Below are 17970 nucleotides of genomic sequence, written 5' to 3'. Positions count from 1 at the left end.
AGTGTAAATTGTATTAGCATCAGTTTAGCATTTCATCCCATCATGCACAGCCAGCAAGACAGACGCTCTTCCTGAGCTTCTATCACATTTTTATTGGTATCTGCCAGTATCTACTTTGCCCTAGCAACTGATTTGTTTTTCAATAAATGAATAAATGTACACCTTATTCCTAAAGTACCAACAATAAGGAATTGTTGTTCAACTCAAAATGTTAACTGTACTGTTATTGGTGTATGCACATTAGATCATTTGGAACATTAAAAACTCAGAAAACCATTAAAAACCAAAATATATTAGTAGGTGTTTACTTAAGTCTTTCTGGTAGATTTCTACATGCAGCATTACTACAATTGTAGAATAAATCCTGAAATTACAGCTTTTAGTTTCAGTGCCACCCCAAGAGTTTAAGTGACTCCATCTGGCCCCCCCTCTGAAATATTTCTGGAGGCGCCACTGATGTCCTTTGGCAGCAACGGCTGAGACCAAGTGTAGAATGGACCTAAAACCAACCGGATTTAAGTCCAGACTTTGACTAGGCAGCCTCAAAACCTACTTTTGTTATTCATTTTTTTTTTACATTCTGTGGTGCTAATGGCCTTTAACTCACAGTAATCAGATGAGAAAAGGGCAGAAACAGAAGGAAGACAGGCAGCAAAGGTCCGAAGGCCGGCTGTGTTGAGGATAAACAGCTTTCTCTAATTGGACGTCTGCACTATAGCAACACCACAAGCCGCGTCCTGCTGAAATTCTGCCACAGATTCAACATGTGTGCCCCTCAGCAATCTCAGCAATGCCAGATGCTTCACGTACCGCGGGGTGCATGAAAATGAAAATCAAATTTGTGACGCTGCTAACGGCCCGATTAATCCGACTAACATTAATCTGACCAATTGAGGGCCCTCAAGAGGTGAGGATATGAAATTGAACACACAGATGATTAGCAGATCCTTTAGTATGAATTAATAAATAAACATATGAGCTGATGTACCTGGTCCTGATGCAGCAGAACACTGAAATTGTAAAAAAAAAAAAAAAAAAAAAAAAAAAAAAAAAAAAAAAAAAGGCAGCATTCAGAACAGGGGTGCATTGAAATAGGCTCAGAAGAGCTGTGAAGATTCATCATACTAAACAACTTTTTCATGTTTTTGTATGATGATTGCGAACATCCTGACTCCTCCGCTGTTTTCCTAAGCATCTTGGTCCAGCATGGTGGGGAGCGGCGACAACCTCCAGAAGCTCGGCCTGATTCCCTGTGCCATCTCCTGGCTGTACAGCGCCATCGAGCTCCGCCGGGAGAAGACGTGGACCGATCTGACGGTCTCAGTGTCCGCCGTCGAGCTCTGCTGCGGCGAAGAGGATACCTTAAGAGATCTGCTGGGGGAGGTGGTCCCCTCGCCGGGCGGCGTAACGGGCAGCCCAAAAGCCCACATCAAAGTCACGGAGGACCCAGTCAATGGGATACAGGTGTGAGGAAATATTCGTGGTTTGTGACAGAAAAGTTTTAGAGGTGGAACTAAACCAAGCGAACAGCCCAATCTGTATAAAAAGAGATTTTATACAAATGAGTCCTTACAGTCCAATCCATCTTTGTAAACAAGGTTAAATCCAGCCACCAGAGAGGTGCGAGTGCATTACTGGCTGTTAATGCAACGGCATCTTTTGGCTCCGCTTTGTTGGCAACCCATCAAAGACTCCATTTAAAGAATTAGAATCCAACAGAGTGCTATTTTACAGCTCCTGCAACTGAGTCAAGAAGCCGTTTCCTGCACACAAAAACAACAACACCCAACTTATTAAGATTTATGAATACACCAATGAAATAATTTCAGTTTACTTATGTGGGAGAAGTTCACATCAGACATAAGCTTTTCTTTGCTTGTTTAAAAAAAATATTTGAAGCAGACTGCTCTCTCAATTTAGGGAAATTATTGTGTAATATAGTTTGTTATAGTATTAAAAGTCTGAATGAGATATTAAATCCGTTATATTATCCCCATCCAGCATGGTTTCATAATAGGAAGGAGGTTTTCCAAAAAAAACTCAGTTTAAGCCTTTTTATGTGATGTTTTTCTCTTGCATTTGTGCATGTCTGGGTTTTCTCCAGCAACTCAGGTGTGTTCTCATGTCCCTGTGTTTACAATGGACTGATGGCCAGGGTGTAGCCGACCTCCTGCTCATTGATTGCTGAAGTGGTGAAATCTCGTAATCAAATTTCTGTGAAAATGAAAAATTGTCTTCAAAAAGGTTGAAAACACTTGCAGAAAAACCTCAGAAGTCAAGGCAGATTAAAATTTAGGCTTATTCTGTCCACATGGAAATATCACAGCCCACCTTAATGAGTTTTTTTAGTTGAAAAACGACTTTTTTGATCAATACAGGCATCTTTATCTGCAAACAATATCTTTTGTAACCACCCTATATTTTACATTTAAATAATTTTTCAGAACAGAAAACAATATGGTCGTTCCTCTCTTGTAAATTGAATTAGCCAAGGAACGACCTCCCCAAAACAAAAAAAAACCTCTAGTAGTAACTCTGCTAGTACTATGTGAAACTATGTGCAACTATCTTCTCTATATCTATATCTATATCTATATCTATATCTATATCTATATATATCTATATATATATCTATATCTATATATATCTATCTATCTATCTATCTATCTATCTATCTATCTATCTATCTATCTATCTATCTATCTATCTATCTATCTATCTCTATATATATATATATATATATATATATATATATATATATATATATATATATATATATACATATATATATGCAATGCTAGTGTGTGTTTATCAGATGTAAAAGTTAAATATGCATATTATTTTCTACCATCTCTCTAGTTACGTAACCACAACCGTGTGAAGGCTCCCACGGCGGAGCGAGCGGCTTCCCTCCTGGACGCAGCCATCGCAGCACGTCGTCACACCGACTTTATTACTTACCTGTGTCACAGCTCTGTGATGTTCTTCACCCTTTACGTCCAGCCTCCTCGTACTGAAAGCAGCACCATTGGAAAAGGTTTTCACAGAATTTCTTTCTTCCTGCTTTTTAAATGGTGAATTAAAGAGGAGCTACTATACTAGTCTTTATAAAAAAAAATTTGAGATGTTAAGTAAACGTGTGAGTAATGTTTACTTGAATGCAGCTTGTCAAACAGAGAAGTTCATGCAAATAAATGCAATTGCCCTTTCTTATGGTAGTATTGCATAAATTATCATTTTGATGTACAGTACTGTTCTCCTGCTTTATAGAGATACAACATGTCAGAAGAGCAAATACACTGTTCTCTACTGCAGCTAATGTGTTTCTTTCGTTAATTGGATTAGTGTTGAAATTCCAAAATCAGGGAATTAAATTTTTTTTATTCCTGTTAATTTTTCCAACTTGGAACACAACAGTTCTGACATCCGAGTCAAATTTGGGACGCAGCGTGACTCTTCGTTATGCATTCTCCAATAAATTATTTTCCACTTCTGGTTCAACAACCTAGTGCTTCTAATATTTAGCTATGTCATTTATAATGTTCTTATTTACATTTACTACCAACCTTTGCTGTCTCTGTTTGATTTCCATTCTCAGGTTCAAGGGGAACCACTAAGTTGACCTTAATTGATGTGTGCAGTGGGATGAGGGGTGTGAGCAAAAATAAACTTCCTCATTCTGACTTGGGCCCTATTGTGTTGGCTCTGCTAAGCGGACATAAAACCATCCCCAGCAAGTAAGATTGTATTTCCAAAATGACATTGGTGCAAACATTTGTGAAATATATGTCTCTAAAGTCCACTTTGTTCAACATTCACACAGCATTACTGTCAGACTAATCTTACAAAATTAGTAGAAATAATGTAAGGGATGTGTTCGTGAAGTTAATCCCAAAATGTGATCTGTGCCAAAACACGATACTTCAAGATGGCATAGATTTCAGAACTAAAGGAAACAATTTCTGTGGGTGAGACGTCCAAAATTATTCATACCTAACATAAATGGTAATAGCCTGTTGGAAAATTCCACGTTCTACAGAGTTATAGGTAGTCTGTTCTGTCCCAAGGCATCTTAATGAGCCTGATTAAATGGGAACATCAACTTCTTTCAACTCAACAGCTGATTTGTTTTAAGTTATGCCTGCTGTCTAAACAAAAGAGCTCTGTGAGGACAGGGCATTGTTGCTGCTCACAAGTTTGGACAGTGCTATGAGGACATATCTTCAACTCTTCACGTTCTAGTAGGCACAAAACAAAGTATTATGAACAAATTCAAGACATCCCAGTCTGTAGAAATCATAGAAAAGTGAGAGTAGGTGAAAAAAAAACAAACATCTGCACTGGTCAAGGCTAATAGTGAGAGAGTTAGCAAATGATTACCGCCAAAGCCATCTAAAATAATGTTGGCCATGCTAGTGGCAACAACAATTTCAGACCAAAGAGGAAGCTGCCTATCTAATGCCTATGTCCTAATTGTGCTGCTCCAAAACCTGGATAGATACAGAGGGTTGCAAGAGGAAGGGCATCCGGTGTAAAACTTTTACCAAATTTACCATGCGAGTTAATAACATAACCGCCATCGAGGTCAAGGCCCGGGTTAACTACGACTGCCACAAGAAGCTGGTGAATGGCAGGGTACTGGTGGAAACTGGGATATTATGGGTCAGCAGAGGATGAAGAGAAGGCAGATGTGCCCATAGGCAGGAAGAGAAAAGGAAAGGCAAGAATCTAGGACTGAGAGTAGGTGTCATGATCTGGCCTTTCTGCAGTGTATGTCCTGTCATTCCTCATCTTTATGCATTCATTAAGGTGATCATATGTCAGATAAATTGGCAAGAATGAAAGGAAAGGTTTAGAAGATGGTGGTGAGACCAGCAATGTTCTATCTAGGGTTTAGCTACGGTGGCAGTGAGGAAGAGATGGCAGGCAGAGCCGGAGGGAGCAGAAACGGAGACATTGAGGTTCTCTTTGGGAGTGACGGGGATGGACCGAAGAGGATATTTATTGTTAGAGTTTGTGAATGTTTTTGATGTGAGAGAAGAAGATGCAGAAATAGGGTTAGATAGAGACAGATGACTTGCTGTGGCAACCCCTGAAAGGCAAAAGATGAAAAAAGAAGAAGGAAGCCACATATCTGAGCAAGGCTTATAAATGCCTCCCTGGATTTTTTTTATTTTATTTTCATCTGGGAAAGAAAACGACTTCTAGCCTCCTGTTTCGTGCTCAGAATTGAATTGTTTTTCCACAATGATTTAGCGTTCATTTGGTGTAAAACAGAAGAAGCATTAAAAACCAAGAACTCTACCCACACAGCCGAGGCTGTTGATGGGAACATAACCCTTAGTTGTTGTTTTTTCAGCCAGCAAGAAAGGCAATTTAATCAAACTAAATGCCATGAAAAAAAAATCTAAAACTACAACACGATTCTCTGCAACATCAGCCAGAGAAACCTAATCTTGGGAAACATGAGATGTTACAGCATGACAATGACCCAAAACACACAGCTTATTGGCAAAACAGGAGACCTTCAGTTGCTGTAATAGTCAAAACAGGCTTTTTTATGTACCTTATGGAGAAGGGTATGAATAATTTTGGACGTAGCATTTTAGTTCAAATGTGAATAAAAACTAATAAACAATATTTTCCATAATGATACCTCTTTTACATTATGTTGTGTGTCTCTTTCCTGAACAGAAAATAACTTCTTGGCTACAATACATCTAAATATTTCAGTAGTATGAATAATTTTAAGTTTAGATGTATATTCATATAACAGCAGACTGGATGTATGAAGTTTATCGTCTGGATATGTGCACAGGTCTAGTAAGCTGGCGATGCTGCTTCGGGAATCCATGCCTTCAAGCTGCCACATTGCTGTGATTGGCCAAGTTGCTGACTCATTAGCACATCTTCAAGAGTCCTTCTCTACCATTCAGCTGGCTTCTCGCATTCGTAGGACACAAAAGAGGACAAAGGTATGACACGATAGCTACTTACTGCATGCAAGCTAATTAGTCTAGTAGAAGTCCCAATTTGTTAGTCTTTGTGGAGAACTGTTAACAATATCTATGGATACATAGAAATTAAGAATTGAAACCTGAACAGGGCTTTAAAACTTGCAACTTGGACAAAGAAAGAGAGATAGCTGTCACTTGTGCTGTTGAACACTGCCGTCACAACTGGCTCACCCAACAATGAGCACAAAAGCATATCAGCGATGTAAACAGAATGGTCTTTTTCTTTTGACCTTAGTGTTTCCACTGTTAGCCAAAGTGTGCTTTATAGTTGGTGTGAGCCAGAAACCAACAAAGCCTGCCACTTCTGTTAAGAGCAATGGCCAGGAATCAATGCAGAATGAGAGTAGGATGAGTGAGTAGGTTGATGGGAAACTTAGCAAGACATAATAGTCACCTGTCCCTTTTAATATTATGTTGTGTCAGAAAACCACAGTTGTTGCTTTGTTTGGGGAAAACGGATGCTCTTGATGGCTCCTGGTCCAATAGGTCCTTTGGGAATTCATACCCCCATTTCATACCAATGCTTTAACATTTTGTGTCTGGTTATGTCCATTTAATACATTAACCATTTTATACTACTGTGCTTAAATCGTGACATATTAGTTTATTTTTATTTGCATAAAGATTTTGAGGAATTGTAAACAATAATAGACACAAAAATGATCGCACATCTCACATGTAATTCAATTTTATTGTATATTATTTTCTGAAAACGTTTGTTGTAGCCATTTCCATTTATTTTGAGATATTACAAAATATGACAGATTGACCCCTGATCAAACCAAAAGTGACGTGCTTTAGCGGAGTCACATGACATTTCCTTACAGGGTGAGTACAACTGCGATTAGATTGTAGAAACCTGGTTTAAACTGTAAATTAAAAGCAGGTTTCACCCTCAATGGGTATGAATTGACTTATGGACAGGACAAAATGTTAAATTTTTTTAACCTAATTTTGGGTATGAAACAACCAAAGCTACAAACGGTATGAAATGGTGAAGAGGTGAAATAAAAAGCACCAATTCTTGATTTCCTTTTTTTTCAGATATAGAACAGTTTAGATTATTGAGAGGAAGTTTAAGTTCAATGGTTTCGGTTTTAAATCACCCCCGACCATATTGGGTTATCATTGTGTCTACTGTACCACACCATTTATTTGAACCAACAATATATTCCATCTGTGTCCCACAGCAGTCTACATCATGCTCGCCTTGTGGACGGAGTTTGACCAAAGATAAAAAAGGTCCTCATTCTTTGGCCCTGCGGGCCTTCCACTCCACAGAGGAGGTGGATGTGGACGTTCGCTCTTTCCGACTACGTGGAGAGCTCTATCGTTCTAGTAGCGACCAGTCCTGTGACACCGTCATCCAGATAAATTCGGACGGCTCAGTTCACTCTAAAGCTGCTCCCCTGTTGGCACAACCTGAGTTTGTGCCAATCATACCGTCCTTGCAGCCTAACAAGTCCGACTTGGATGACCCAGAGTTTACAGCTCTTCTCCAGGAGCTTCTGCGAATTCCTCAGCTGCATGGAGAAAATAAGACAGGGGAAACTGCACAGAGGGACACCGAAGGACTCAGAGCGGAAGGGAAACCACGAGAGAGAGATTGTCTTAAGTGTGACACCTTTGCCGAACTTCAAGAACGTTTGGGCTGTATTGATGGAAGTGAAGTGACAATGGAAGTCCTCAAGTCTTCATTGAAAGGTGCTACTCTTAAGCATATTTTAACCAAAACTCAGCCCCAGAAGGAAATATCTAAAGCTCCACAGACATTGTTGAATGTTGGTAAAGGCTGCGGTCAGGCTTCTTTTGGGGAAAAGCAAACAGATGGCGCGCTCCCCGAAGACAGCTTTCAGAGAGAGGATTCGGGTCTGTTTGACTGCGAGGAGTGCATTGCAAACAGTTCCAGTGAAGAACTGATGAATCAAGCTCTGGGTCTTAGCATGACATACCCTTCTGAGCTACCTAAAACTGGAGCTGTTAAGTCAGGTAACAATGTCCCATCCAAGTGCTTTAAAGCAACTTCTCAGAGCAAGGCTGCCACCAATTTGTGTGAAAATCAGCCGCAGGAAAAACAGGAGAACCACGAAGCTGCCGACTGGTTCAAAACAGATAAAAGGGCTTCACCTATCGGTAAAAGCTCTCCAATATCTCCTTCGTCCTCATGTTCCTCTTCACACTCTATGGCTAAAAGTGTTGTAATCGGAGACCACAATGCAAAGGATAGTAAGGAAATGAAGGCCACTATAACAGTGACTGTTCAACAGCCGTTGGACAAAATGGGTCAAGATGAACTCGTCTTCTCGATGGTAGAGGAAGTGACCATCAGTGGAGCATATGACAGCGGGGCCACAGGTGGAAACATCATTTGTATCAGAGACCCTGCCCAATCACAAGAGCAAGGTCAAACCTCTGCTAGCTCTCAGCGTATCAGAATCATTGGCGATGTCAGTGAGGACGCTTCAGGTGCCGCGTCCGCTGTTGTTCAGTCCGCAAACACGGGTCCAACCAATGAAAAGGCGCAGTGTCAGTTCAAAAGAGAAAACAGGTTCTTGCCTTCTTTCATTAATCCAATGTTGATGAATACACATTTGGACTGTGACCTAGATGGTGCCAAAGAAAAGAGGAGTACATTTGAAACCTTTAATGGCTCAGACTCAGCTTCTGACCTCAAAAGAAAAAACATTAGTAATCCAGGGGCCAATAATAAAGAGAAGCAGAGTCAGAGTTGTGCTTCTGAGATTCATCATCTTAAGAAAACAAGTGGCCAAAGTTCTTGCGGCCAACTAGTCTCGAAAGATGAGTTTTTTTGCAACAAAGCTTTGGAACACAAAATGTGTGAAAAGACACTTGAAAACACAAAGAAAGGCCGCCCTCAAGATTGCAAGCATGCGTATTATGCGCACAATCACAAGGTCTCAGAGGGCGTAGACATTGCCCGCAGGCAAGTTGACAGCAACCACAAGAGAACTGGTGTTTCTCCTGGTTGCTATGAAACCATGCCTGGTTTCTCCGTAACAGGTAGCCTACCAAGGGGCTGGCAAAATCCCAACCACAGAAAGACCCCCTCAAGGGGGGTGACATCATCTACTCCATGCAGCCCCGGGGAAACTCTGGACAGAAGGCACGGCAGACGGCAGTCTTCTGAAAACCATTACCTCTACACCTTGTCTCCACAAACATCTATCCCAGAGGTCAAACAAGAAAAACTCGGAAAAGGAAATGGATCTTTTTTCACCTCAGGTCCAACAAGGAAGCATGATAATACAAGCAGCAGGCATAGGTCGCCTGCCGATAATAGCAGTAGGCTTTTTAATAACAAACTAGAGCAGCTGGCGAGAAGGACTAATTCCCTTGGAAGAACCCCGAGAGACTTTCCAACCATGGAAAAGGGCAGTAGTAACACATCTATGAGCTCCAAGGAAAGCTCCAAGGGAAGCAATGAAGGTGGTTGTAAAGCAAGCTGTAAAGAGAACTATGAAGGTGATTGTACCTTTCCAAGGGCCAATAGGAGCCCAAGGAGAAATCCCCGCTCTGATCATAGTCATCACTACTTTCATACTGAAAAGATTCAGTATGCTGAGACTTCTCATTCCAAGCTCTCCGCTTTCGGAAAACATAAGACGGCAAGTCCCAAAGTTTGTCGGCAGTCTTCCCCAGGCATCAAGAAGCTCAATGTGTCCCACAAAAGTCTGCAACAGTCTAGCCGCAGCGCCAGTCTGTCACCAGACAGCAAAATGGTTAGCTTTGAGCGAACATCCTCGTTTTTCTCCTCCTCTCCTCCACGATCTCATCGTTCTATCAGTCGGACTCCAAGCCAGAGCTCCACGTCCTCCTCTACCAAGTCTGCCATTCAGGGATTTGTCAATGGCCGGATCACAGACCTCCTCAGGGAAAGGTCCTCCAGCCCCTCCGTATCCGGACCAGATCAACTGTCCCCTCTTCCCTCCCCTTACAGCCAGATGACTGCTCCTCGTACACCGGACCACCTAAGCGGGCACGCGAGTGACACCACTAGCGTGTTGAGTGGAGATTTACCACCAGCCATGGGGAAGACATCCCTGCATTTTTCTAACCGGAGCAGTCTGGTTAGCAGTGGGTATGACAGCTTGGTTAGAGAGAGCGAAGCCACAGGCAGCAGCACTTCAAACAGAGATTCCGTCAGCGACCGGAGTGGATCTCTGCTCAATGCGACCCGCAGCAGCCGGTCATCACGAAGGAGAGGAAACACAGGTAAGACTGCTGTTGTAAAGGCTTTTTAAAATCTAAATCACGTTCTCTTTGGGAATAAATATGTACTCTAAGGCCCTGACAACTTTCCTTTTAAATATTTCTAACTATCCACACAGACTGTTAATGTCCAACAAAAATGCTAAACATATTTAGCATGGCTAATGTGCAGCTAGGGTTTAGATTCTTGCAAAAAAAGAAAGAAAAAAAAAGTAAAAGTTAGCTTGTGATTTCTTTGACATCGTTTAGGAATTCTGTGCAACAAGACCTGAAGTATTTAAACATCTCAATATTTTGTTGTTGGTGTTGTTTCAAAGCGGAAGCAGAGGTGAGGCTGGTGAGTCTGGTCAATCTGGCCAACCACTTTGAACATAATTGTCTCGTAGTGTTAATTAGCTTAAATAGGTAAAAGCTGTACAGTGGTCAAACTTGAAGCAGATTATTCTGTTCTGACAGGTTGTTAGTTTTGTTAAAAATCTCATTAAAATCTCATCTTGTGTGGTTGTCGTGAACCCAGTACCAGAGTATATCATCTTGTATTTTCACACTCCAGCCTTTTTAGCATTTCCTTCTTTCCTTCTTCCTTTCTTTTTTCTAACAATAACAATTCTTAATATAAGAATACAAGAAGATCTAAGAACAGCAATTAAAATATTTATTTTTAGCCAGCCTCCCATAGTAGGTCAATAATTACTCATACTGGGAGAAGAAGCTGTTTCACTAGTAGCTGCTGTACTACAGGCATTTCTTGATCTTATACAAGGATGCAGGAGAGTGAATCCTTCTTTTGTTTTTAACCGAGAACAACCCTATGATATATAGCTGCAAATAGGCTGTTTTTTTTACAGTATGATAAATTATAGTTAAATATGTCTTGGTTGAAGTTAGTGACTGCAGTTCATTTCAGACATTGCTTTTTAATTCAACTTGAAGCTTGTAAAAACATGGACACAGATGTTTCTATTTCTCCCTAAATTACTAACATAATTCTCTTTTTATTATCTGTTTTTGGATGAATCCGATTTATACCACATACAAACCACAACATTTGTTTTATATGAATGCTAGTTCCAGCCAGAATAGGACTGGTTTGTAAATCTGGCTGCATAATGTATTTATGTGACATTAATTAGAGATGACACACAGATGTAAAGGCCAGTCAGCCCTAGTTTCCTTAAAGGCCTTAACGTCTAATTGTGTGTGACATGACATCATTAATATATGAAGCCGGTGATGGCCCTCACTAATGGAGGCAGAAATGTAGAAACTAAAGCCTGTTTGGCTGATAAAGTAAATTATAAAGTTGGGTGTGTGCATTTACGGTCAAACTTGCTGAAGGAAATATACTGTTAGTTGGTAAAGAGACAACAGTGCTGACAGAGAGGGGGAAAAAGGATAAAAAGCTTTTTCAGAAAACTCTGATTCTAACACTGGAGCATCCACAGCATATGCAGTATACTCCACTTATAGCTCCTTATCTCTTTCCCTCCAATTCATTCATAGTCCTTGAGCTTGTCCACACTTTGTCACTTTACAACCTCGAAATTCACTTTATTTCATTGGGATTTCATCTGATAGACCAACACAAAGTTGAGCGTAATTGACATGCAGTTCTAAATGTATAATTGGTTTTTAAAAAACAAAATGCAAAAAAAAAAAAAAAAAAAAAAAAAAAAAAATCTGAAAGGTGTGGCAGACATTTACATTCTGCCCCTCTAAGTCAATCCTATGGAGATTCATCTTCCTCTGCACTCTGTTTCCAATTCTTCTTTTCAGAATAGCTCAGGCTCTGTCAGATTGGATGTAGAGCGTATGGACATAGATTTTTAACAAGATTTCCTTCTGACCTTTGTCTGGTCCATAGGTCTTGATCTAAACTATTCCCTTGCACCGCCGGCTATGTTTCAGGTTTGTTTTGTTGCAGGAGTGAACTTCTGTCCCCGTCTCAAGTCGTTTGGAGCCTCTACCTGTTTTTGTTTTCTCTAAAATTGCTCTTCACTTAGTCACTTAACTCTGATTGATTCCCTTGAAATGTTTTATGGAGGGAATCTTGTGTTCGGGGTGATGTGCATCGTTGATTTTACCTCACACATCGCATGTTGCATGTAGACCAGGAAGCTTTCATTTATAAACTCATCTGACCACGTTAACCTAGCTCCACGTGTTTGCCGTTTCCCCCACATGTGACTTCTGGAATACATTGAAAAGCATTTGTACAAATCATTTTACTAATGGCTTTCAGCCAAGTGAGAAAATGAACAATTAGAATTGGCTCTACTGTTTCTGAGAAGAGTGGTCCATTGTAAAGAATTATGCACGGACCCTGCTGATAGCTACCAAAACAAGGGGTTTATCTGAAACTCACCTAGGGACGTTTAATACCGGTGGGGGTGTTCAACAAAGGTACGATTTGTTCAGTTTCCCTCATTCCAGACTGTAACGAACGCGTTCTATGAGAAGTTTGGATTATTGTTTAATAACCTGACCCTGCTTTAACTTTGTCCACAACGTCCTCCATGACCTGCCTGCAGCTGTGTTGCTTTGTCTCCATGATGCTTTTCCCTATTAACCTGACCCTAGCCATATGGATTTCGCTCCGCCTAGCTCCACTCACATACATCTGGGACCTCTCCATAGGAATTGCCTTTATTGAAGGCTGGGCCTTATCAAAAATCCTTGCATATGATTGGATAAGCCACTTGTCTGTCATCTTTATCAACGTGCTATTTCAACCACTCACACCGAAGCTAACCCGTGACGCTGTGAGAGCGACGCAGGAAAAAACAAAACTTTTTTTTTTATGTGTTTGCGGCTCTAGTGGTACGCGTTTTATTGACAGTGAGCTGACAGGAAGAGGGGGGAAGACAGGCGGCAAAGCGCCACGGGTCGGAGTCGATCCCGGGCCGACCGTGTTGAGGACTAAAGGCCTCATAATATGGTCCGCGCTAACCGCTAACCGGAAAACAAAACTTGCCAAATCTGGTCAGGAGAAGGGCGAAAACATCGTTTCTACCAACAAAAGCCTTCAGAGGCGTTCTCTGATGTTCTTTTAATGAAACAATATTAGGTAGATTGGACAACACGGACGAAATAGCAGCATCAATGCTAACGCTTGCTTCCTCGATGCAAGCTGCCATTGTCTGGATCAGTCTCACGGTCGCTTCTCGACTACTTCACATCTATGAAACTCCAGCCCTGCGTCCTGATTGGCTAGACAATAACATTTTTGGAGAAATCACTTTTTATGGGAGTGGTCCCAGATGGATGTGAGTGAAGCTAGGCGGAGCGATATCAATCTGGCTAGGGTCAGGTTATTTCCCTAAACCTCTGAGCCCAGAAACAGAACAGCTGGATGTATACTCAGTTAAGATTACACATGGATTAACTCCATTTACTTATTTTTGGGACTTCTTGAGTTAGCTGGTTGCATCAGATTTTATTTGGGGTTAACAGTGAAATGGGGATGAATACAAATGCGTGCCACATTTTCCAGATTTCTATTTGTAAAAGAAATTCTAAAACCACAAATGATTTTCCCAACCACTTCCCAGTCATGCCCTACTTTGTGTTGGTCTGTCACATTAAATGAGAAATTAGCGAACTTGGCTTCTGGCACTGTGGCAGAAATGTCCCGTTTTCGTTCCGACCGCGACGGTAACGGTCGGACTGAGAAAAGGAGGAGAAAGTGGTTGAAGAGCAGCACTTCACCGAGCCTTTGCTCCCTCTCAGGTACCCACCAGCGCCGTCTGTCCCACGACACCTCCCAGTCCACCAAGCGGTCAGCTAGCGGTCTGCGCTCTCGCTGGACGGAGCGGGACATTCCCGAGGCGTACGACATCAAGGTTTATGAGATCGACAATGTGCAAAGGATGCAGAAACGAGCAGGTGCTGATAAACAGGTGCTGCGTTTATTTTCATTTTCAGCTTTGTCTTTGGAGGTTGATGGCCGCCAGCGTGGAAGAATTGACGTTTCTTTTCCTTTTTATGTGTACACACATAGAGGTAAAGGAGCTGATTTAATGAATGATAAAAGCCAACTTTCACGCTTTGGGATAATGCAACTAACTTTGCCATAAAGCCAAAAAAAAAAAAAAATGCCTGAAACCGAACATAACAGGAAGGTGGAAAAGAAACAAAGCCACTAGCTGTACTGGGCAGCTGCTAGGTTGATAAGGTGAGAAAGATTAAAGCAGATTGTTGCAGTTTGTGCCCATAGGGTTGTGCTTGGTAAACTGAGCCTGAATGAACAGACGCCTGAAAGCAAAAAAGCGATGTGTTTGGTGACGTAATCTCCCCCAAGACGACAGGTCAGGTCTCCTGAGACTCTGCCCTGTCTCCGCCAGTCTCAGACAGGGCCAACTTTGATACAATTTTAATGAGCACATGGGGGAAACTGGGTCAATGCCCTGCAACTGAGAACAAAGAATCACTCTGGAAGCAAAACCAACTGAGCAGTCTGGAGGTAATCCTTCCTCAAGGAGACTCACTTAGATATGTAGTGTTACATATAGCTTTTTGAGGCAGGCTAATACAGTGCATTGCAAAAGGCATCATACACCTTGACATTTTGTCATGCTATCTACAACCATAAAAACCTTAATGCATGTTCTTTTATATGAGAGACCAACACCAAAGTAGAGCATAATTGTGAAGTGGGTGGAAAAGGTTGCATGGCTTTAAATATATATCATTCATTTTAGTAGCCCTGGTTGTGTGTTCAAGGTTCTCTGGTCTTTATATAGCTCTAACCAATCCCCCCTCTGCTCTGAACATCTTTTGTCCTTGGTGAAGAAAAACCTCCCCACAGCATGATGCTGCCACCGTCATGCAGCACCATGGAGTTTATGCGTTTCGGGTTATGTGCAGTGTTAGTTTTCCTCCAGACATGTAAGCCAAACAGTTCCACTTTGGTCTCATGATCAGAGCATCTTCCGCTACATCTTTGCTGTGTGCCCTCCAGGGCTCATGGCAAACCTTAAAAGGGATTTCTTATGGCTTTCTTTCCATTTGTCTTTGTTGTTGCCAGTCCTCCAGAAAGGTCAGATTTATCAGTAGTTGCCTTGAAAAATTCCTTCACCCATGGCTGGCCCAAGCCTCCATGGAGCCCTAAGCAAAATTACAGATTTTGGGGCGCTGTACTTCTGCCAATAACATGAATTTGTTAGTAAAACATGGTGATATTTCAATTATTGTTTGTTAACCAACATTAGCAAAACCTTTGTTTTGAAAAAAGAAGAAGCTGAAATATGAAATCAAAGTTAAAGCTCAGTTTTAGACTAATAAAAACACATCGTAGAAAATATGCTATTTACCAGGATCATTAAAGGTCCCCAGCAGTTAATGTTCTATTAACAGCCTCACAAATCTCTTTGATAAACATTGCGTTACCAACACATGCTAACATACCTTTAGCATGGATTTTTCCTCCCCATTTGTTTCTCTGCCTCTGAAGGACATGTCTTTTATGCGAACATTGTTTTGCCTTCCACCTGTTCCCTGGAAGTTGGAATGTGCGTGCTACAGCAGGGACCTTATATTACTGCTGCAGTATGACCTACCTCGCCCTCCCCAGTCCTGCCTGTAATAGACTGGAGACCTGTGCAGGGTTTACCCCGCATCATGCCCACTGACTGCTGGAGATAGGCACCAGCCACCCCTGCGACCCTGCACAGATAAGCGGGTATAGACGACGGATGGATGATCTACATAATCAAAGATATATTGTTGTAAAAATGCACAATTTTGTCATGAAATTGTGTTTTTTGTCACTATAATCATATATAAATCATTATACATGCAAAAAATTATATATAATTGCTCTTGAGTGGCCCCCTAATGGCCCTGGGGCTCTAAGCAGCTGCTTAGTTTTTTTTATGGCCTGGGTCGGCTCTGCTCCATCCTGAGCTGCCGACTTTTACTGCTCCTTCAGAATTACCATTGGCTGCTTCTTCGATAGATGCTCTCCTTACCTCGCCTGTCACTTTAGGTGGCCCATATTTTGGTAGCTTTGCTGCTAAGCAATGCTCAGTCCGTTGTCTTATGCTCTTTTGTATCGCTTCAATTCCCAATGAAATTCATAGAAATTTGTGGATGCAACACGATGAAAAGTGAAAAATTTCAAGGGGGGTGTGACTACTGTATCTTTGCAAGGGATGATATTTACAGGGCAATGCATCAAATATTAGGCATGCTTTTTTGTGCCTAATTAGGTCCTTGAAACTATTTCTTCCATGCAATGAGATTAGTCATATCTGAGAATAACTACTGTTTGACCTGCAGCCCTAGAATTACGGTATTTATTCTCCTTCTCAGAGGTTTTATCTGCACGTGTACATCATGTTTATGTATGCAGAAAAAGAAACAACAACAGGGAAGTTCTGCTCTTCATTACTTCTCCACAACCCTTAAGGTCATACGAGCGCGCCCAACAAGCCGCACACGGAACACATGCTCGTTACATGGTCACATAAACAACCTAAAGCAGTATTTAAGAAGAAGGAGTAGTAGTGAAGTGTGTCTGTTTGGACTGGTGATTGCAGGGCCTTGGATGCTTCAGCGCCAAGCTGAGGTTTTTGGAGCATCGTCAGCAGAGGATCTCAGATGTCCGGGCCAAATACAGCCGACTGAGGAAAGAGCTGGAGCACGTCAAACACAACCTCATGCTGGAGCCCGCTAAGTGGAACCAAGAGTGTCAGTAAAAGCTATACTTGGTTTTTTTTTTGTTAGAATAAGAATAATACATTTTATTTGAAAGCGCCTTTCAGAGCACTCAAGGACACATTAAAAAGTTACAACGAACCAACGATTACAGTGAGTAGGCATTCTCGAACAGATGGGTTCTGAGTATAGACTTGAAGTTAGAAATTATTACATTTAAAAAATATTAAATTATTAAACTATTATTAAACATGATCCCAATGTTATCCAACAAGAGTTATTTTGTGTTCTTGGACAAGATATAGAACATGGCATGTGTACTGGATAAACCAGGTAAATGCGCACAGACCAAAGGTGAATGGGCTCCTGAGCAGAGTTTTTTATTTGTGAGCCCAATTGCAGATAAGACCGTCACCCACCAGCCACCACAGCACAACCCTGAGTAATGGTTCAGATGATGTTCACTCTAGATAGGCTTTAAACTAAATGAGTGGGCTAACAGAGAGTTGTCTAAATACAGATTTTGACAGTTCTTCACTTTGCATTATTTATTAAACACCACCAGGGGTGAATTTCTACGGGAGGAGAAAGCTGCAAATGAATTGTGGGTGTTGGGTTATTTGTCTGACTCCTGCTCTCGGACTATTGCTCAGTGAGCATTTCAGTGCGGACTGGGGGGGGGCAAACTTTACTGCAAAGGCGCAGATGGAGAATGACCAGTCCCTTATAAAAATAGTTACAAATGGGTACAGTGTTCATGAAATGAGTCATTAGCTATACAGCATTTTGGAACTAGAGTTGTAGTAATAAATATGAACTCTATGATATAATACATATCATAATCTACAATAGTGCTCTTGTCAAAAACAAATAATGAATAAATAAAAATGTTAATGATATTGTTTTATAGTAAATCACGATTTGATTTTTTTAAAATCTTCTTTTAAAAAACAACAACTGAGAAAATTAAAGTTGCTATATTCTTGATTAGCCTAGAAAGAACAATAAATAAAGTTCTGAAATAAATAACATGCGAGAATTCAACTGTTCTTGCAGTGCTGTGGTT

General features: G+C 41.1%; 1 protein-coding gene across 3 annotated transcripts in view; it reads left to right on the top strand.

Moving 5' to 3' along the window:
- Positions 1–17970, top strand: part of LOC105936989 (kinesin-like protein KIF26B) — a 40320-nt gene that overhangs the window by 19162 nt on the left and 3188 nt on the right. The window contains exons 8-14 of one of the 3 annotated variants that reach the window (XM_036147058.1): positions 1193–1464; positions 2860–3037; positions 3599–3737; positions 5819–5975; positions 7208–10250; positions 13977–14146; positions 16787–16937. In XM_036147058.1, coding sequence (XP_036002951.1) covers positions 1193–1464; positions 2860–3037; positions 3599–3737; positions 5819–5975; positions 7208–10250; positions 13977–14146; positions 16787–16937 — 4110 coding nt within the window. The remainder of the gene's footprint in view (positions 1–1192; positions 1465–2859; positions 3038–3598; positions 3738–5818; positions 5976–7207; positions 10251–13976; positions 14147–16786; positions 16938–17970) is intronic. The other 2 variants (XM_036147059.1, XM_036147060.1) reach the window with 2 other exon arrangements.

The sequence above is a fragment of the Fundulus heteroclitus genome, chromosome 15 (genome assembly GCF_011125445.2).
Source record: "Fundulus heteroclitus isolate FHET01 chromosome 15, MU-UCD_Fhet_4.1, whole genome shotgun sequence".
In the NCBI taxonomy this organism is placed as follows: Eukaryota; Metazoa; Chordata; class Actinopteri; order Cyprinodontiformes; family Fundulidae; genus Fundulus; species Fundulus heteroclitus.
Note: the sequence above shows the minus strand (reverse complement) of the source record. Positions and strands in the feature narration are given on the sequence as shown.